Below are 22,459 nucleotides of genomic sequence, written 5' to 3'. Positions count from 1 at the left end.
TTTTATAATTAATGTTTATTGAAGAAGAGAAGTGTGTACAAAGCATAACGATCAATACATAAACCAATATCAGGGGCAGCATTATTACATCGTTAGTTACAATGAAACAGTCAAATACACCCACCTCTTCCATTATGAAAGAGAGAATACAGTAGACAGAGATAGAGGAAAAGTAAAGAAAAGGAAAAGAAACAGGAAGAAAGAGAAAAAGAGAAACAAGGGGGGATGTGGGAGCAGGGGGGGGGGGAGGGGGGAAGGAAGGCAGACCACCCTCTGATAAACACTTTCAAAGATACAGTTGAGATCGCAAGAACAAGAGCTATGATCACATCACATTGGTTGAGACATTATGGCTGCATAACTAGATGAATATTTAAAGGCAACCCAACAGGCTTTACAACCACTTTAAGTGTCTTACTCGCAGTAGCCCTACTGGGTGGACATCTAGATTTAATTTAAGTAAAATGGTGCAATATGGGAAGTCCATTTTTAGTGTCTTCTGGACTATTGTGATGTATAGTGTTACTATGGTCATGGTTTAGTGCATATTCCCGTTATCATTTTTGCAATTTCTACATTTTGGTATAATTATTCATATTTGACATACCGCACTCTGGCCCATATATACTGTCTTGTTACCGCATCTGCGGTTATTGGAGTTATTAAGGGAAAGAAGTTGCCTGTTTTCACATTCTGTTTAGTGTTCTTAAACTTTTCTGCATGTATTTAGTTCTCCTGATGTGTCCATGAATGCTTCTCTCTAATGCTGAACAGGAGATGGCTGCTTTGAGTAGTGGACCCCTATGTGTGTCTTTGTATAGAGAAGGACAGATTTCTTTTCTTTAATACCCTATACCAAGGCGTCCCTACTGACGCCACTTCAATGGTTATACAAATAACAAGCTCTCCTCAGGATTGCTCATTATACAGTAACGTAAAGGATAAGTTCAAGATTTACTTAATTATATCATTTAAAAGAATCTTTGTTACAACGCACAACATGAAATCTGTGACAAACCACCTTCAACTGGCTCCATGCAGAAATTTCTTGCAAACACTTCATATAGTACTTCCATAGTAGTAGTGGCCCAATCTGTTGAATTCAGACTTAAAAGTGCCTCAATTACATTAAGAACATATGTGGTAAAAGGGTATCTTAATACAAATATAGTATGGAACAAATATTGATGATGTCCTTTAGGTAAAAAATATACAGTAAAGCCGAAGTAATCTTAGATTTATAGAGGTAAAGATCCTCTGATTACATTTTATATTTATTTCATAAGACACCACATTAACCCGACATCGGCAGCAGTGTTATTTTAACCGCTTATGGACCGCCCCACGTACATATATTGCGAAGGGCAGCCCTTAAGCGCAAGATCACATACCTGTACGGGAATTCTTCTATCGCCTCTGGGGCATGCACGTGCCACCAGAGCCATGTTCCCGCTGTGATTGGACACAGCGGGAGCCAATCAGCCACCAGAGATCGATACGTGGAGAGACCGAACAGCGGTCTGTAAACAAGGCAGATTGTCATTCTGTCAGACAGGAAAAGGGAGATATGTGATTACTGCTAATCAGGAACACAGATCTGTCTCTTCCTCGAGTCAGTTCATCCCCCACACAGTAACAAAGCACACCCAGGAAACACAGTTAAGCCTTTGATTGCCCCTGACATTAACCCACTTCCCTGACAATGTAATTTATACAGTGTTTGTGCATTTTTTTTTTTTTTAGCACCAATCACTGCATTGGTGTCACTGGTCCCCAAAAAGTGTCACTTAGTGTCAGATTTGTCTGCCGCAATCCCGATAAAAATCGATGATCACCGCCGTTACAAGTAAAAATAAAAGTTATTAAATCTATCCCTTTGTAGTTTGTGGACGCTATAACTTTTGCGCAAATCAATCAATATACACTTATTGGGATTTTTTTTTTTTTTAAACAAAAATATGTAGCAGATTACATATTGGCCTAAACTGATAAAGAAATAAGATTTTTTAATGGAATGTGTTTTATAGCAGAAAGTTAAAAAAAAATTTTTTTTTTTCAAAATTGCCTGTCCGTTTACATCTGACTGTCATCCAAGCCACCAGACGGATGGGAAATGGTTCCCCCATCCATTTGTTTTTAGTGGATAGGATTGAGTGTCAGTGGATGTCAAAGGCCTCCCGCCACTACATAGGTAGCAGTGGATGGTCCATTCAAGTCCGCCTAAAAACTGACAGGTATGACCCAACAGGTCCGCCCGTGTGAAAGGGGCCTTTAACTAATCCAAAAGACTTGCCAGTCGGGCAGTAAAATGGTTACATGTAAACTTCTGTGTATATTGCTTGCAAACTATTTGTTGTAAAGTTGGTAGAAACATAAAAAAGAGTGACAGCAGAAAAAGACCAAGGGGTCCATGGAGTCTGCCAACACCCACCAATCCTTCTGTTATATTTCTTACAAATAGAATAAATAGAACAGGACCCAGTATGGAGTCTTTTGGCACACCAATAGTGACGGTCTCTGTTCCAAAATAACCCCATTTACAACCACACTCTGGCATCTATGCTTTAGCCAACAGCATATCCAATGACTCACCCAAGGGTTAAGTCCTAGCTTGAACAACATTTTGAATGAGATCAAGACTTGCTAACAAGGCTTATTAATATTTGGGCTGTGGTTGAGTAGACTGAATTTAGAGCCATTTGAGCAATTAAAGAGACTCTCAGTGCCGGATCACACTTATGCACTGAGAATTCGGTGCAAATTTAAAACGGTACACGGTGCGAATTCACATTCCACATGGCAAGCCGATATCGCAATTTCAAAGCAAATTTAGTGCGAATTTGTGAGGGCAGTGGTCACATCAAATAATAATTACAGTGGTGTGAACATTAGACTGCAATTTCAATCCGGTCCTATAGAAGTCTATGGAGCCGAAATACACACTGCACCGCACTAAACTTGCACATGACTCTTTTTTTAAACCGGATCAACTTTTCACTGCATATATGTGAACAGCCATCGTTGAAAATAATGCTTTTTTTTAGATGACATGAGAATCTATGCTTTCGGATCTTATCTGATCTGCATAGAATTCACATAAGTGTGAACCGGCACTTACATAGATAATTGTCAGTGACAAATGCAGTGCTCCAAATCACATAGACCAACTCCAAAAATATTGCATGTTATCCAAGTAATGAAAATCCGTATGTTTGTAAAAAAAAAAAGATAGAGGATTTGAAATATCAGGGCTATTTTGCATCATCTGTTTTTACTTTTGCATATATACATATCCTGTATTTGTCATTTTGGCACCTGTTCTGATGTTGGAATATTGTGACATATGATATTCTTTCACTGTACCTAGCTGCTTTACTCTTGAGTTAAAGGATTTATATATAAAAAAAATAAAGATAAAATTATGGGGTTGCCTATTAGCCGGTTGTGGATACATTGAATTTCTTATCATGGCGTGAGTATAAGAGCAAGCCTGTTAAATGTTATTGGAAAAAAACGTTGGGATTTAAAACATTCTTCACAGTTGTCAAAATCTAGGTAAAAGAGAAAGAAAATGGCACTTAAGGCTGGATTCACACCTATGCAGTTTTAGTGCTTTTTGCATTTTGCATATTTGCACTACAGTTCATTTAACATTTTTTCCTATGGAACATGTTCTGTAGTTCAAATCTGCAAAATGTGAAAAGCATTAAAAATGCATAGGTGTGAATCCAGCCTAAGTGACCACCAGAAAACTGTGATTTAGGCTCCATTCACACTTGTGTGACTTGTCATGTAACTTTGGACATCAAAGTTGCATGACAAGTCGTTTCCCATGTTTTCCATTTATTATTATTATTCTGGATTTATATAGCGCTAACAGTTTGCTCAGCACTTTACAATATGAGGGCAGACAGGACAGTTACAATACAATTCAATACAGGCGGAATCAGAGGGCCCTGCTCATTAGCGCTAACAATATAGTTCATATATGCGCAACTTGAAGTTGGAGCAACTTCAAAGTAGTTCATTCACGGTCCGACTTTCATGGAACTTGAGAGCCATAGACTTCAATGTTGCATAAACGTTGCATGAAAGTTGCATGAAAGTCGTACCTCAATGTTATACAATGGAACTTGTGTGCAACAGTTGTCCATTATCACTGATCTAAGCCACAGTCGTATCCAAGTTGCACCCATCCAAAGTTTCTTAAATGTTGCGTCTAAGTTGCACAACTCTGGAGTCGTACAAGTGTGAATAGAGCATAAAGTAAAACTGAACTCCCAAAAAAACAAAACAGAAAAAGATTAGTTGATGATTACTCTAGCAGTTTTCTAGCACTCTTGGCAGATCTGTTATATAGGACCAACTTACCAGGCCTGGTTCTGAACCATTATTATATTATATAGAATTTATATAGCGCCAACAGTTTGCACAGCGCTTAACAAAATTAACCATGTCTTGTTCTGGTGGTGGCCAGCTTGGATAAGAGACAAAGCTTTAGGCCATCTTCTGTGTGCAGCTCTTTGAATACTTATTGTCGTAATCAGTGCCTGTGAGACAGTCAGGGCTGTCTTTATTGGAGCCCGTTGCCCTCAAATAGTTCTCCTGGTGTAGCGGTCATGAATACAGCTTTCCCATCATCCCCTGTTTGCTCTCCTGGCAGAATTGGAGCGGCTGCGTCAGGGAGTGAGGCAGAACGGCTGCCTGTGCTCCCCCGTCCCCTTTCCACCTCTCAGACTTCTATAGCACAGCACAGAACAGAGTGAAGTGTTCTAGCTGTACACTACAGATCTGATAGACGGAGATTGCACAGTGTGTGTTGAAAAAAGAGCCCGCACACACATAACAGAATGCTGCAGCATCACTGTGAGGATGCGAACTGTGAGGAGTAGGGGGTGAATTTGTGAAAAGAGGTGAGAACTGTAAAGAGGGAGATAGAGGTGGCTGTGGATAGGGGGTTACAGAGGTGGCTGTGGATGGGGGTTACAGAGGTGGCTGTGAATGGGGGTTACAGAGGTTGCTGTGAATGGGGGTTACAGAGGTGGCTGTGGATGGGGGTTACAGAGGTGGCTGTGGACAGGGGGGTGGGATACAGAGGTGGCTGTGGACAGGGGGGTGGGATACAGAGGTGGCTGTGGACAAGGGGTGGTACAGAGGTGGCTCAGAGGTGGCTGTGGACAGGGCGGTGGGTACAGAGGTGGCTGTGGACAGGGCGGTGGGTACAGAGGTGGCTGTGGACAGGGCGGTGGGTACAGAGGTGGCTGTGGACAGGGCGGTGGGTACCCAGGTGGCTGTGGACAGGGTGGTGCGTACAGAGGTGGCTGTGGACAGGGCGGTGCGTACATAGGTGGCTGTGGACAGGGCGGTGCATACATAGGTGGCTGTGGAAGGGGGGTTAGAGATGGCTGTGCACAAGGGGGGGGTCAGAGATGGCTGTGGAGGTACAGAGGTGGCTGTGGACAGGGGGGAGGGGTGGTACAGAGGTGGCTGTGGACAAAGGGGGGTACATATTTGGCTGTGGATGGTAGGGTACAGAGGTGGCTCTAGACGGGGTTACTGAGGTGGCTCTAGATGGGGTTACTGAGGTGGCTGTGGACAGGGGGGATACTGAGGTGGCTGTGGACAGGGGGGATACTGAGGTGGCTGTGGACAGGGTGGTACAGAGGTGGCTGTGGACAGGGGGGGTACAGAGGTGGCTCGTGGACAGGGGGGGTACAGAGGTGGCTCGTGGACAGGAGGGGTACAGAGGTGGCTCGTGGACAGGAGGGGTACAGAGGTGGCTGTGGACAGGGGGGGTACAGAGGTGGCTGTGGACAGGGAGGGTACAGAGGTGGCTGTGGACAGGGGGGGTACAGAGGTGGCTGTGGACAGGGGGGGTACAGAGGTGGCTGTGGACAGGGGGGGTACAGAGGTGGCTGTGAAGGGAGTGTACAGAGGTGGCTGTGAAGGGAGTGTACAGAGGTGGCTGTGAAGGGAGTGTACAGAGGTGGCTGTGAACGGAGTGTACAGAGGTGGCTGTGAACGGAGTGTACAGAGGTGGCTGTGAACGGAGTGTACAGAGGTGGCTGTGAACGGAGTATACAGAGGTGGCTGTGAACGCAGTATACAGAGGTGGCTGTGAACGCGGTATACAGAGGTGGCTGTAGACAAGGTGGGGATACAGACGTGGCTGTGGACAAGGTGGGGATACAGACGTGGCTGTGGACAAGGTGGGGATACAGATGTGGCTGTGGACAGAGGTTGCTGTAGAGGAGGGGGGATTGGGACAGAGGTGGCTGTGGACAGGGGGGTTTAAAAAGGTTGGCTGTGGACTGGGGGAGTGGTACAGAGCTGGCTGTGGACAAGGTGGGGGGTACAGAGGAGGCTGTGGACATAGGGGGGGTACAGAGGTGGCTGTGGACAGGAAGGTACAGAGTGTGTGTTTGTTTTTTGGGATGTTGGGGTGGAGGGCGAAGTAGCATTGGCGGGGGGGAGGGGCAAGAAAATGCTTGCCCAGGGTCCAATCAATATTAAAAGAAGGTCCTTGGGAAAGTGGCATCAGTGGGCAGGATCTCACAAACTCACTATGCAGGCAGCTGCTGATAGGATTTGAACACTGGCGTGCCTAGGTACTTTCGTGTACTGCTAATTTTAGGAGACCTTTACGTTTTTAGACTCCTGCAGGTGATTTTCACTTTTTGAGTTAATTTCCTCTTTATGGAACTTTGGGGCCAGTTTCTAAACAAAGCTTTGCCAATATGAAAGGTGCTGCTGACTTACATTTACATGTATACTGATCAGCCATAACATTATGACCACCCAACCAATATTGAGCAGGGCCCCCTTTTGTTGTCAAAACAGCCCTGGCCCATTGGGGCATGAATTGCCACTAGACCTCAGAATGTATGCTGTGGTATCTGACATCAAGCCATCATTATGCCACGGTATCTGGCACCAAGCCATCAGTAGCAGATCATTTATGCCTCCACCGGCTTGCCTTTTTCCCTACAGTGCACCCTGGCACCCTCTTTTCCCCAGATAAACATCACACACATGCCTGGCCATTCAAATGATGTAAAGGAAAACATGATTCAGCAAACCAGGCTTATGCAGGCTCTTTTGGCTGTGGACATGGGTCAGCATGGGCAACCCTGACCAGTTTTCAGCTATGCAGCCCCATACAAGCACTGTGTGTTCTGGCACCCATCGGAAACCAGCATTACCTTTTTCACCTATTTGAGCTACAGTAGCCTTTCTTTTGGATCATGCTACTACACAGCCAGCCTGTCGCTAGTTTGCCAGTTTTCCTTCCTGGGACCACTTTTGGTAGGGCCACTGCAGACCAGGAACATCCCACAAGAGCTGAAGTGTCGGAGTTGCTCTGACCTAGTTGTCTAGCCATTACAAGTTGGCCCTTGTCAAAGTTGCTCAAATTCTTATCTTTGTGCATTTTTTCTGCTTTCAGCACATCAAGTTCAGGGACAACATGTTCACTTGCTGCCTAATATAATAGTCCACCCACTTTCAGATGCCATTGTACAAGATAATCAATGTTATCCACTTAACTTGTCAGTGGTCCTGAGTAAGGATGAGCGCCGACATGTTCCCACAGCCCATGTGCAGACCACATCAGAAAGTCGGCACTGCGCTGCGCTAATCACAGGCAGTGAGACATTGTCCCGATGCGTGGCTGCAGAGATCGGGAAATGTCTTACTGCCTGTGATTAGTGCAGCGCAGTGCCAACTTCCTGACGGGCTCTGCACGTGGGCTGTGCGAACATGCTGGAGCTCATCCTTAGTCCTGAGCCTGTTGTGGCTGATTGGTGTATGTAAAAAGTAGCAATGATCACTTTTTTGGGCGTTTTTGGACTTTGCTCCTTTCACTGCGTTCCACAATACTGAATAACCCAGATGACCACTGCCTTGCTAAAGAAGCTGAGGGTAAAGGTGATGGACTGGCCAAGCATGTCTCCATAGCTAAAGTCTATTGATTATCTGTGTGGCATCCTCCACCTGTGAAGGTGGAGGAGTGCAAGGTCTCTAACAACTACCAGCTCCGTGATGTCATCATGGAGGAGTAGAAGAGGACTCCAGTGGCAACCTGTGAAGCTCTGGTGAACTCCATGCCCAAGAAGGTTAAGGCAGTGCTGGAAAATCATGGTGGCCACACAAGGTATTGACACTTTGGCCCAGTTTGGACATTTTCACTTAGGGGTGCACTCGCTTTTGTTGCCAGCGGTTTAGACATTAATGTGTTGTTACTTTGAGGGGACAGGAAATTGACACTGTTATACAAGCTGTATACTTACTACATTGCATTGTAACAAAGTGTAATTTCTTCAGTGTTGTCAAATGAAAAGGTATAATAAAATATTTACAAAAATGTGAGGGGAGTACTTACTTTTGTGAGATACTGTAGATAAATCACAATGCCTTCCCAAATGATTGTGATTGCCATCAAAGCAAAAAGTTGTCCGATGCCATGGTTGCTTGTGATGCCAGCTTCCGTCCCTTTCACTAAGTTGCACACATGCCATCTAGTGTCATTTTAAAATACTACACAACAAAGGCACGCTGCATGAATACCTCTAATTTCACTATTGACTGGATTTCTAAAATCTGGGCACAAAATATTTTTTTTTACATTTTGGTGAAGATATGGGACTGCATGTTGATTAGCTAAAACTGGAGAGACCAAAATCTGGTGCAGCTCTGAATAGAAACCAATCAACTTCCATTTCAAAGCTTAATTGAACAAGTTGAAGTAAGCACCAGATATTGCACTCTCCAGTGTTAGTAAATCAACCCCTGTATCTTTTGGGTTCTGCAGTCAGCCTGGCTTTGCTGTTATCTCAAATCGTCTGTTGTTGTATCACTCTGCTGCCCCAATGATAGCCTGTTTAATGAATGTTAAAGTTTTCTTCTAAAATCTGTACTCTGCATTTATTTACTTGCTTGCAACTTTAGAAGCAATTGAAGCAAATCTAAAGGCTATAAGTATGTCCATTTTCAATATGCCTACCAATAAACAGCCTGCAGAAATTAGATGGCTACTAGTTACCACAGCTAAAGGCAATATAGCCAACAGTTAATCCTATAACTGCCTGTTGTCTGCAATGCACTGCATTGCAAATATGCAGGATGGCCAGGCAAAGCAAAACAGAAAAAAAGGAAAATTTGCCTACCCTTACCCTGCAGTGGTTAAAATACCACATTATAGTAGATGTCAAAGTAAGTACATACGTATAAATTATGTAACAAGGAGTATGGCAAAGAATAGTATATCCAAACATTTGTTTAGGTTCTCTAGAATAAATAGGTCATTGCTTGATCATACTAATGACGAGTGCTTGACCGCATTAATATGGCATTTTCAAGAAGTTGTTCTGCTTTCTCACCACAAAGTTTTGTGTACTAAAAAAATTGTTGTTGCACCAGCTCTGTCCTTAAAAGTGGGGAAGGGTTAAACCCCCAGTCAGTTTTTTTTTTTTTGTTCATTGCTGCATGGGTCCCTGCTGGTAATTTCCTCTACTTTCTGTCCCACTGACCACTATCATACTGCTTCTGAGATGAACCTCCCGGTTCCCATCCTTGAATCAGACTTTTAATTTGTCCTTTTCAAAAATGTGCTAGGGACTGGCATCACTGTCACTGACTCCCTTGTGTATTTTTCATATGAATGTATATTTTATATCAGAGTTTGACATAGCTACATAGTAGTCAGTGTAAAATTATATTTTAAATTGCCAGCAATACCATGTCTCACCTGCAGATGTAAATGCAAAATACATGTGAAACTATCACTTTAGATTCTAGAGAAAAAGAAAAGGTGATAGAATATAGCTCCATTTTAATATCTAGCGAGACAAAAATAGAAGATTTCTATTATCCTATAAATATTTTTAGTAAACAAGAAATAAACACCAGCTTTCATGCCTCATACTCCCTCTTCTGCTACTGGCATGCATTTAATGAAAGGTTTCTTTTATTTACATTTTGTAAATTTTCAATGCAGAAATTAAGGGTTTGCAACGACTGGCCTATATTAAAATGAGCTATTGATAGTTGGTAACCATTATTCTGAAGCTGCAATATATATGCAATTATATATATAGATTATATTACCCAACATAAAAAAACTAAAACAAAAACATTTTTAAATGTTTAGAATAATTGAAATTATCTGCAAACATCAAACAAACCTATTTCAGTTATATGAACTACATCAATACATCTATTCACCATTTAACATGTGGATTTTTACTGCCCCCTAGTGTATCAGTGAGATACAGCTGAAGTTCACCTTCAAATAATGAAAATATTGCTAAAGCTGGATGAAGATATTTTACGATGATTTGTTCTTTGCGCAGTGTCACTAAATTAAAAGGTTTGCTGAATTGTAAAGCAAATTTAAGATGTTGCCTTCATTAATCTTAAGCTTTCCCACCAAATTGTTGCCGATAATCCACGTTTGCTTACACAAAGCCCATTATAAAGGACTTCTGGTGGCAATTTGGGGTAAACTGACAGAGGAATATAAGAGCTACAGTACTAAGTCTCAAGTTCTCCACTTACCTGTCCATGATTCACGGAAATCTTCGCTGTGAAGCATCTGGGCAAAGAGACTGAGGGGCAACCAGTGTCCCCACAGCGAAGATCTCTGTGGATCGTGAGCAGGTATTTAAAGAGCTTGCAGAACGTGCCTGGGGAAGGGGAACCTGTATTTGAAAGAGAACTGTACTAAAAGTAAGAATATCCATTTAGGGTATATAGCACTATGCAAGGGGTTAATTCAGAGAGTAGAAGCAGCAGGCGAGAACGTCCCAGGAGGAAATACACAGATCGAAAGATTGAAATACCATATTTTTAGAGACCGTTCCTATCATCCCCCACCTGAAACACCAACTGTTTGGGGCTTAGGACTTTTTAAATCGAGTAAATCATGTAAGGTATTTTCATGTTTATTTGTATGGAACAAAGCATGACAGATCGAATGGTCATGTAGAAAAGCATCAGTGACTGAATATAACCACGGGGGTTTCTCTCATTTCCAGCGCACACGACACTCCAACAGTGCTTACACATTGTGTACAGAATAGTGATGAAAATTGAAAGTGTTTTCTTCAGAATATCCTGGCTGATTGCAGTCATAAGTCATGCAATTCTGAGTCACTGAATATCACACAAAACACACCAGAACACTAAAGGATTATTATTTTAAAAAGCCAGCTGTGGGTGTACAAAAAAAGGTGTGCACTTAAAAAGGCTGTTATGGACTCTGCTAAGTGTTGTGTTTTTCAAAGAATAACACAGAAATTATTTTGTGAGTAACAATAAAAAAGTATTTTAAAGATTATATGTAAATTGTGTTGATAAATCCATGAAGCATTATTTTCTGGATATTAAAGAGTCAGCCAGCAGGTCAGGAACATTCAGTGGCTTCCTATAATGATCCTGCTGGTGAGATCTCAACTCCAAAGACTTCGGGTTTACAACCTACAAGAGCTATAATGAGGGGGCACTCTTGCTGCTGGATTTGTAACTCTATTTATATAAGAGCGAAGGTGGCAAAATAAGGGAGACTCCAATAGAAGTACAATATCATCAGAAACTAGATGGGTTGAATCAACCTCCTCCCTTCCAATGCAAACTAACTTTCAGGCTAGATTCACACCATTGTGAATCGGATGCAGAGCAATTTTCAATTGAAGATTTTGACCAAATCTCTATGGAGCCAGCTCACATATCTCTGCAGAAGGTCCGATGTATCTTCTTGTTCTGTTTCAGGCCTGAATTCAGCCCAAAATTTGGCCTCAAATCGGACCTGAAATGGTGAACCAGGACGTACTGGACTCCTGCTGTGAGCCCGGCCTTAATTCTGGATGGGACCTGGAGGCTGTCTAAATAAAAAACTTTTTTTTTGTTTTTTTTCCCAAGATGAAATAAAAATAGTTATTTTTCACACCAGGGATATTTAACCATCAGGTGAAAGTAGCTCAACAGCAGTGTAATATATCACATTATTGAGCTAGAGCCCGTGTGTGGTAGTAAACAATAAATATTGTAAACTTGGGATTCAGATCAGAGCCCTGTTGTTTTTAGGTAGAAAGCTATATAGTATTTGTCTTCACACCATGCTAATTTCCATTACTCCGGTACAGTGGTGTCTCTTATTGTTGCTGCAAATGCCTACCACAATTTGGTTTCCACCATATTCTGTGTACAGAACACCTCCAGGTAGCCATATTGCATTGTATTTTCAGAAAATTACAGAGCTACACATTGAAAAGGAAATAACATTCATGTACAATATGACTTGTGCTGCAATGGTATAGGCTATATTTTTTTCTTTCTTTGCCATTTTTTTTCCCCACGAAAACGGAGCAGTCTTTATTCCACAAAGTACATCAGTTTTTAATGTTTGACTTTTTTGGATTGTATTTGTATTGCAAAACATCTTTCATACTGATCTTTCATACTGATTATAAAATAGTTAACTAAAAAGAAATGTACCTTGAAAACTGAAAACTTTGCACTTTCCAAATTGCAGCCAAAAGTATTGTACTTGAAAATTTGCACTTCATTAGTAGCAAAACTTGTAGGCCAAAAAATTAGCTCTAGACTGGTCAAGAAAAAAGTGGCGCATTTAAAAAATAAAAACAATGAACAGGAAGTAGAGCATGTTTCCAAATGGCTCTTAGAAAATCATGAGACCTCTTTTGAAACAGTGACCAAAATGTAAACCAAGTGTACTAATCTTGCAAACAGGGAAATGGGAGAGTTTACCACCTGTGTACAATGTTGTCACAATAATGCTGCAGTGCAAGTTTGTCATCTTCTAAACCAGATGGCATCCCACTACATTACATGTATATCATTCACAAGCACACTGATATAATGCATCTTTTATTTAAAGAGAAAGGATGTTCTTGGGGCACACAAGCTCCCTTCCTCAAGCCATAGGTTAATCGCAGAAAAAAGTCCCTATTAACCTATAGGAAACCAATGGATATTAAGAGGTTAATGTTGTTTGACATCACAACAATGTTATTATTTCACCATAGGGCTCTTTCGCACGAGCAAACCTTACAGGTTTGCCTAAAAAACTGACTATCCATTGCCCTCTGGCGGAGAAACAGATATAAATGAACATGTGTCCATTTACATCCGCCAACATCCAGTCCTGTCTGCTAAAAACAGACGGATGGGGATCTGTTGCCCAACTGTCTGGCAGATCGGATCAGATGACAGACGGATGTAAACATACAGGTGGTTCATTTACATCTGACCGCCCAGAGTAAAGTGGGCTGTGTCTGTATCCTTGTCCGGTCTGCATAACAGGAACAGACACAGACCTGTCATATGCCTGCTTAGTGGGGGGGGGGGGGGGCAGCGGACAGATTGCCCACTGAGCAGGTGGATCAGCCGTGTGAAAGAGCCCTTATTGTGCATATAAACATAAAAGATAAACAAGAGATCCAAAACAAACAAAAGTACATATCAAAGGCCGGCCATACGCAGTTTGAATCTTGGCCGGTTCAGCAATAATTAGTCGAGATTCAAACCAATAATGGGCAGGTTGAATGTACCAAGTTGATCAATCTATCAACTTGGGTATAACCAGCCTGACGGATTTTCTTACGATGATTATCACTGTCTTCCCCCGGCAGGGATGGCTTCCCCAGTCTCCACCTGCCCCCCGCTGGGTGAAGATAATTGCTGATTCCCTTGTCAACACTGTGTTGATGGGGGAATTGTGTGAATTTATTTCCTAGAGACCAGTGTCACTGGTAAAAAATAAAATAAAAATCTTCACACAAGTCCAATTTACAGTACGGCAGAAGGTGGAACCTATTGCCTGGGGGAAGCCACACCTATCTGTATTCAGCTGAGATCCCCTAGGTAGGATATTCAATTTATTATTGCCATTAGGTTTAAAAATAATGCAGTATACACAAACTGTGCATTCTTTGCCCTTTTAGGCATCATGCACACTAGACTCTTCTGAACGTTTTTGTCCTGGCAGGAAGCAGCGTTAAAAACACACCTAAAGCCTGTGTTTTTCAAAAACGTTTCGATGCGCATTAAGCATTTGGGTGTTTATTTCATCGGCCAGAATATTAATTTATTCTGGACATTGAAATGAATAAATGCTCAAGAGCTAAACGTGCCTAGTATTTAGATGCAATTAGGTGCGTCTGGTGTTTTTTCTGCCCAAACATTCCTCTTCTGAACAAGGTTTTGGTGCATACAGATTCCTGCCCCTAAATGAATATGTGTGCCTGGACACATAGCTAACAGGAGGGGGGGGGGGGGGGCATTTAGGGGCAGAAAAAAAAGGCAAAAGCCTGTTAAATGGGCGTTTGACAGTTGCAATGTGGATGAGGCCTTAAGTACAGACAAATGTGAATAAATAAAGTGACAAGTAGTGGCGCCAATCTTGTTACTATATACTTTGAGTGCAGCTGCCCCTTTTAAAGTAGAATGAACCACTCTGAAACATAAAAATAGTGAAGGAAAAGTAAGGCACTAACACATTCTAAATAACTTTATAAATGAATAAATCGTTGACATGAGTATGAGATATATAGTTCATGAAAATATGCAATATACAAAAACAAATGTATTTGCGATAATCAAAAAAATCTCAAGAAAATCTTCATAAAGTAGTCCCATCACTGTGAGCCAAAGAAAGGTGCAGGAAGTTAATCCTTTCAATTGTGCCCCATCACAGTGTGTGAGAAATGCAAACTCACCAGAACTTCAAAATAAATACGCCTTGCAACAATTTGTAATCTTTCAACCACCATGTATATGGATGGACGCTCTGGCTCTTTAACCACAAAGGCATCTCCTTGCAATGGTCAAACATTAAGGCTCAGGAGGAACATATTGAAAATCATAGCGCAATATGTTTACTAAAAGGTAAGTACAATCAATTGAGTAAAAAATGTACACTTACATTTGGGGGTGCTGCAAGTCAGCACCAACATGTACAGCTTAGTTGGTTATGTTATGCTCGCAGTCTCTCGGCATGCGTTCCAAATCACAAAAGGAAACCAAGAAACCAGATGGGATGTCAGTAAGGGCGGCCATATTCATTGATGGTTGAAAGATTACAAATTGTTGCAAGGCATATTTATTTTGAGGTTCTGGTGAGTTTGCATTTCTCACACATTAGCTTGGATTAACCTGCACCTTTCTTTGGCATAACAGTGATTGGACTACTTTATGAAGATTTTCTTGGTATTTTTTTTTTTTTTTATCGCAAATACATTTTTTTGTTTATTGCATATTTTTTTGAACTATATATTTATAGTTACCTCTCATATATGGACTTTATCACTAATTTCAATGATTTATTCAGAATGTGAGTTAGCGCCATACCTTTCTTTCACTATTCTTAAGTAAAGACAGTTTATCAATTTAAAAATGTTGCAAATATTAACAAGATAAGCCAAAAACAGCTTGTGAATCTTAGAAATGGGAGATTGTAAAAACCTAAATCTAAGCCGTTTACTTGCAAAACTAAGATGGCAGACTGTATTTATTACACTGGGTGACTGGGTGTGTGAAGTGAACACATGATGCTAAAAAGTGGTCAGAAATCAGTTTGAAATCTGTAATTGACTTGATCCAGCACTGCCCCTGGCAGCAAGTCTTCTCCCTTTACTTCCTGGTGTCACAGCAGCCTCAACCAATGGCTCCCGCTGCTGCCACTCAAATCCTGTGAGAAGGGAGCAGGTGACACGGCCAAGCTGCTCTGTGCATGTCTATAGACGCACACATCCCGGATCAGAAGTGCGCCTGCACGGGTGCCCCTAAAATACACGGCTTGCTATAGGGGCACCAACAGGAAAAGGGAGGAGCAGAGAGCACAGGTAGGGGGACTCCATGACAAACAATGAGGCACAATTCCTCCCCCTCACACCAATAATGAGGCAACATTCCCCACCACCACCACCAGACAATGAGGCCCCCCCCCATCATGACAAACGATAAGGCACAATTCCTCCCCCTCACAAGAACAATTGGGCACAATTTCTTCTCCTGACGCAAACAATGCGGCACAATTCCTTCTCCTGACAATGGGGCACAATTACTCCACATGACATCTACTGGGGCATCATTTCTCCCCCTGAAACCAACAGGACACAATTCCTCCTCCTGACACAAACTATTTTCATTTTCCTTTTACTTGACACTAGCCATGGGGCAGGATTTCTGCCAATGACACCTACAATGGGACATCAATTTGGCATGATTCCCCCTCACAAATATGTACTTATTAATAACACTAACAACTGGGCATTATTTCTCCTCACCCCACTGAACACGGGCACTATGTCATTTCTTACTTCCACTGATCACTAAATTTGGGGCATTTTTACTCTCACTGACCCCTGATCCTGGGGTAATGTTTACATATACTAACACCAAGGCATTTTCTACTCTCATTGGCCATAGTTTGGCACCCCTAAAGTCTGAAGGACAGTAATTTGGTCCTTTGAGGACCCCTGACTTACAGTAATGAAAAATAAAATTATGTATCATTTAACAACAAGCCATGAATCATCTTTTACATTATGTCACACCATTGAAAAACTATAGATCAGTATTTTCTAAGCCAGCAAGTTTTGATTTTTAGAAATTGCTCAGTTTAGTGCTACAGCAGGTATCTTGAGACCAAAATTCACTGAAATGCATCCCTGTGTATGATGACATATGCTGTAGAACTAAGCTGCTTTGTTTGAATGTCAGCTGCAATCCCTACGGTGAAGTGCCACTATACCAGAAGCCTGTCAGTCACCTGGCTTAGCAATGAACTGGATTTCAGTCAGTGTTGAAGGGGGGATCCCTCCCGCTGCACTATTGTGTTCTCCTGGCGGTGGAGGGGGGCGGGGTAGAGGGTAGGGGGTCAGGGGCATTTTCCCCTCCTGGGAGAACACAGGGATTACTGCTAGCAGCTATAGCCACTGGCAATAATCACATGCTTAGAATCTGACATGCTAATTGTACCCAAGTCGATTGACGGATCAACATTTTCTTACAAATGCAGGTAACATTTTATTTTTTCATTTCCAAGGTTATGGTTAGCCACATCTGATTAAGCATTATAAAAAAACAAAACAAAAAAAATGCACAGACGGTTAACTCCAATCTTAGTTGCATTATTTGTCATGATAAACAAAACAAAGCATGGGCTAATGCAGAAGCAATGGGTATGATTCGGTGAATAAAACTACTAATAAAATGTAACTTACATTCACATGCTTAGCCTTTAATAAAATACAGTAATATGCTTAATATTAAAATATTTACCTCTGGTACTCCCAGTTTTCTACATGCTTCTAGAAAATTTTCCACATTTCTCCTACATTTAGCCATACTGAGTTTGGGCTGCAAAAAGAAAAAAAATGTTCATGTTAAAAATTCAGCACTATTGTTAGAGTTGTTTTGTTAAAGATTTAGCCATACTGGCCTAGGCACAAGAAAACACATGCCTTTTTCTACAGTATTCACCAATCTGTTTCCAATCATATTATCACATCATTATAGAATAGATTAGGGTTCATGCACATGGTTGTACAGTGCGCTGCATTCAGGGCCTGTAATTTATAAAGATCTGAATGCAGCAGCATTGTATGATATGGGCCCAGTCACACAGCTCCTTCTAGTCAGTAAAACGGTAGACATTTTCATTAACAGCCCGATTTTGACTTTATCTTACATTATACACATGTAAATGTTTGTGCTAATGTTTACATGCCTACAGCTTTATATGGATATGTGGCGTCATTGCCTAGTGAATTCAGAACTGGCATGTAAACAACAATATGCAGGAAGTGTCAGCAGTGCAGGTGCAGAACGGCCTCAACTTTCAGTCATTATGAATGACTGAAAGCAGTAGTAAACCCAAAAGCCCAAAATTATTATATTGAAGCTTACCGATTCTTAGATATGATGGCTGCATTTCTTTTTTAGGCTTTCCATTAGTTGATCCAGACAGTATGTCTGTTGTGTTTCAAAAGAACAGGCTCTCCAGAAAATGCACCAGTTACAGAGATGAGACAAACTATTTACCACTGACAGGGGTGCTTACAATAATCTGCTTTTTTTAATGTAAAACCTGTATCCCAAAAGGAAAAATGTTTGCTGGAGTTTGACTTCAAATTGCTAGAGTATTTAAATCTGCTAGTAAATCGAACACTTCCCTCCCTCTGGGCTGACAATGCTGCTGTCCAAATGTGCCACCTGTGCACCTTTATTCAGAGTGGGGGCACTCTAATGAAGGAGATGTGTTACTGGCCAGATCACCAGGTAAAAACAGAGGGAAAAAAAAAAGAACTAATGCAGCCACCACATCTAATGACTTACAAGGTGCAATAGATTACATTTTCGAATTTGGGCTTACCCAGTTGCCTACCTTGGGCGTCTTATAAACATCCATAAAACCCTCTCCTCTGTACACAGGACGTGTCTTGTACGCCCTGCATCTTTTCTTATTTCCTTCTACTCAGCTACTGTGCATAGCCCCTGAGAGCCTATGACTGAGAGCTAGTCAGATGCCTTTTTCACTGGATGATCACTCTGACAGACAAGCTCAGTGAGAATTCAATGTAACATTTTAATCCAAAACAACAAGTAACATAGTAGCTAGCTTATCTCCTGTATTCCCTGTCAGATTTGTGAGAGAGAGCTGCAGCTGACAGAGGAAAGCTTTTATTATGTGCACAGGGAGTTAACTCTTGACTAACCAGAATGCGCTATTTTTTACTACTTAACCCTTTCATTTTAACCAGTATAATCACTATTTAACAGTTTCATCTCCTGTTCCATGTTTCCATTTTAAATTATTTGCTGGAAACATTTTCTATAATGCACATATATACATTGTTATCTTTAAGGATTTACTGTTAAAAATATGTGGTTTAGGGTATATCTGTTTTATTTTAAAGCATTAAGAACTATAAATTACTGATGCAATATGAGAAAAATGAAAGGTATGCAAAAAAACAAAATTTGTAAATAACTTTAACATGCTTTTCACCTAAAATGTAATGTTAATGTTGCAGTAAATAGAACAAGCAGCAGAATAAAATCTATGTTTTCCTCGCATTAATGGTACATGTGTTCAAAATATTACTGATCAAATTTGAAAAAATATATATTTTTTCAGATTTTTACTCTTTTTTCCCCTTAAAATGCAAATAAATTATAAAAATTCTCAGAGGACTTTAGGGTCACGAGAAAGCTCTGTTTGACAGCCCCCCCCCCCCGCCCAAAAAAAAACAATATATGTATCAATTCTTTATCATAAGTAATTACAAAGTTATTGACTTATGAACAGAAGCATAGACGTGAAATACGGTCTGGTCCATAGGGTAAACAGGTGCGAGGGACGAAGTGGTTAATACCACTTTCTGAATGCCTAGGTTCTGAGCTTGCATTGCCACTGCATGAGTGACTCGTTCAGGAGGTGATGTCACCATCAACAGTGTGCAATCAGTGGCAGCGGCGCAGACATAAAAGATACACATCTTCACTCATACTGCCGTAAGCGTGTGTATGTCTGTTTAAGCTCAGAAACAGTATGGCCCAATCTTTACACAGCATCTTGCTGCCACCAAACTTTTGCTTTTTTGTTGAACATCTTTGGGTCTTCCTGGTTATTTAATGATATCATAGAGGAAGAGACTGATGACAAAGCCAACTTGGATCCAGATGCAGTCAATTAAACTGACCACACAGACCACTTGTTGTTCTTCAGAAGTAACATCTGGTCAAAATCTGTACAGCAAAATACATTTTAATTTAGACTTACAACAGCTGGAGAGGGTACATGGATACTCCCTACTGACCGGGGGCGGATTTGATTCACTAAGTGACACAGAACAACTCCATCCATCAAAGCTGATCCTAGATCTTCAGGAAGACAGATCTTTAATCTGATTTCAATATTCTGGAACCAAGAACAAACATAAAATGATTCAATGTTTTTAAACCTTAAACAGCTTATATTATTGACACGGAGTATGTTATGACTTGTATGTTTTCTTGCCATACCTTCTTTAAGCGAGGGGTTGTAAAGAAGAGGCTGCAAGCAGCAAGAAGGGAAAGTACACAGTAGCGAAGGGAGGTTTTCTGTGGATGGAAGGGTGCCACGCCTCTGGTAATATGATCCCAGTGGCTGCTACAATAAAGGGGCACTGTGTGACGTTGGTAAAAGTACAATAAAAGGGTGAACAGCGTTCTATATTGAAAAGCCTTGCAGCATTTAGTAACATAGCACATGGGTATAGGGATGGCAGACTTGATTTTTGTAGATATTCAAATACTTGAAACATTTCCAAATACAGATTTAGAAATCTATAAAAAGTGGTAAAAAAACTAAATTTTCTAATACAAGCCATAAGTATCCGTCTCTTTTGTTATAAATTCTGTGACTCTGCTTGTCTGCTATCATTTAAAATGAGCAGCTCAACATACATTTACAGCACACAGAGACATCATTACAGCCTGGCCATTCAAGCAGCCAAACAGGGCAAACCCAGAACAAAGATGGGTGAAGATGAAAGCACCCGACTGCTGACATCACAGGGCTGAAGGTCATCCTTTGACTGGTAGAAGTCTGTCATAATGTGCTATTACGCAGCACATACTAGCACATTATAAAACATAAACCTGCAGGGGGTCCATAGTTTATCATTTTAATAACAGATTTCCCCAATATTCATACAACTTTCACCCACGAGTTTATTGAATCAAATGAATTTAGTTTGAAATGTACTTGGATACATTTATCAAAAGACCCCGTTTTGTGATTTGCACGTTTTCACTCAATTTTTAAGCAATTCGTAACTCTAGGAGTACAACCACTATGACATGAAGTAACACTTTAATGTCAATTTAATCTATCCATAGAAGGGTTTTTAAACGTTACAATACAAAAAATTTGAAATAGTGAAGTTCAAAATGAACCACTTCTTAACCTCTTCCCGTCTGCTCTATAGCCGAATGACTGCTACAGCGTGGACCTACTTTGCCGGGAGGCCATCAATAGACTTCCTCCCCCTTGCACGTGACCCGCAATGAGACTTGGGTGATCACAGATCGGAGTAAGGGGCCGATCGCGGCCCCTTACTGCATGATCAGCTGTCAACCAATGACAGCTGCTCACGTGATGTAAACAGAAGCTCGGTAATCTTTTTTTATCCTCACGCTATCAGAAATAAAAGCCAATCATTGGCTTCTGTTGAAGGGACATCGGTCCTGAAGAGGAAGAGGCACAAAAAAATGATAAAAATTTCATTTGGGTACAGTGTTACATGACCGCGCAATTGTCAAAGAGCGAGAGAGCTGAAAGCTGAAAATTGGTCTGAGCAGGAGGGGGGTTTAAGTGACCAGTAAGCAAGTGGTTAAAATGATTAATGTCCCGAGAAGTATCATCCCAAAGTTTACACAAGCCAGAGTCCCATTGAGCAAAAAAAACAGGACTTAAACTATACCTCCGAAAGACGATTAAAAACCAATCTCTATTAAATACAAGGAGGACATCCATGGTCCATAAAACTTCATACAAAGACAAAGTAATTAAAAAAAATAATAATTTGCAGGTGCTATACAAAAGAGATGGTATAAGAAGGTATACAGTCTATGCGTTCCGCAGAAACCCCTACTTCCTTTTACTTCCAGTCTTAAATAAGAGCATTGGTACGTGTGCTAAAAATACAGTATCTCATAAAAGTGAGTAAAGCCCTGACATTTTTTGAAACATTTTATTATATTTCATGTGACTGAATAAATGACACTTGTAAAGTAGTGAGTGTACAGCTTGAATAACAGTGTAAATTTTCTGCCCCCTCAAAATAACACACAGCCATTTTAATGTCTAAACCGCTGGCAACAAAAGTGAGTACACCCCTAAGTGAAAATGTACAAATTGGCCCAATTAGCCATTTTCTCTCCCTGGTGTCATGCGACTCATTACAAGGTCTCAAGTGTGAATAGGGAGCAGGTATGTTAAATTTGGTGTTATCGCTCTCACTCTTATACTGGTCACTGGAAGTTCAACATGGCACCTCATGGCAAAGAGCTCTCTGAGGATCTAAAAAAAAGAATTGCTGCTCTACATAAAGATGGCCTAGGCTTTAAGAAGATTGTTAAGACCCTGAAACTGAGCTGCAGCACGGTGGCCAAGACCATACAGCAGTTTGACAGGTTCCACTCAGAACAGGCCTCACCATGGTTGGTCAAAAGTTGAGTGCATGTGCTCAGCATCATATCCAGAGGTTGTCTTTGGGAAATAGACGTATGCATGTTGCCAGCATTGTTGCAGAGGTTGAATGGGTTTGTGTGTCAGCCTGTCAGTGCTCACACCATATGCCGCACACTGCATCTAATTGGTCTGCATGGCTGTCATCCCAGAAGTAAGCTTCTTCTAAAGATAATGCACAATAAAGCCCGCAAACAGTTTGCT

The 22,459-nt window shown here is 41.1% G+C and overlaps 1 protein-coding gene across 3 annotated transcripts in view; it reads right to left on the bottom strand.

Moving 5' to 3' along the window:
• LRCH1 (leucine rich repeats and calponin homology domain containing 1) overlaps positions 1 to 22,459 on the bottom strand; it is a 310,046-nt gene that overhangs the window by 25,888 nt on the left and 261,699 nt on the right. For all 3 annotated transcript variants that reach the window (XM_077483249.1, XM_077483251.1, XM_077483250.1), the window contains 2 exons: positions 19,805 to 19,942; positions 17,302 to 17,379 (listed from right to left, as the gene is read on the bottom strand). In XM_077483249.1, coding sequence (XP_077339375.1) covers positions 17,302 to 17,379; positions 19,805 to 19,942 — 216 coding nt within the window. The remainder of the gene's footprint in view (positions 1 to 17,301; positions 17,380 to 19,804; positions 19,943 to 22,459) is intronic.

This window comes from Lithobates pipiens, unplaced genomic scaffold, assembly GCF_037356315.1.
Source record: "Lithobates pipiens isolate NorthernLeopardFrog02 unplaced genomic scaffold, aLitPip1_a1.2 Scaffold_16, whole genome shotgun sequence".
Taxonomy (NCBI): Eukaryota; Metazoa; Chordata; class Amphibia; order Anura; family Ranidae; genus Lithobates; species Lithobates pipiens.
This window is presented reverse-complemented; position numbering and strand designations above follow the sequence as displayed.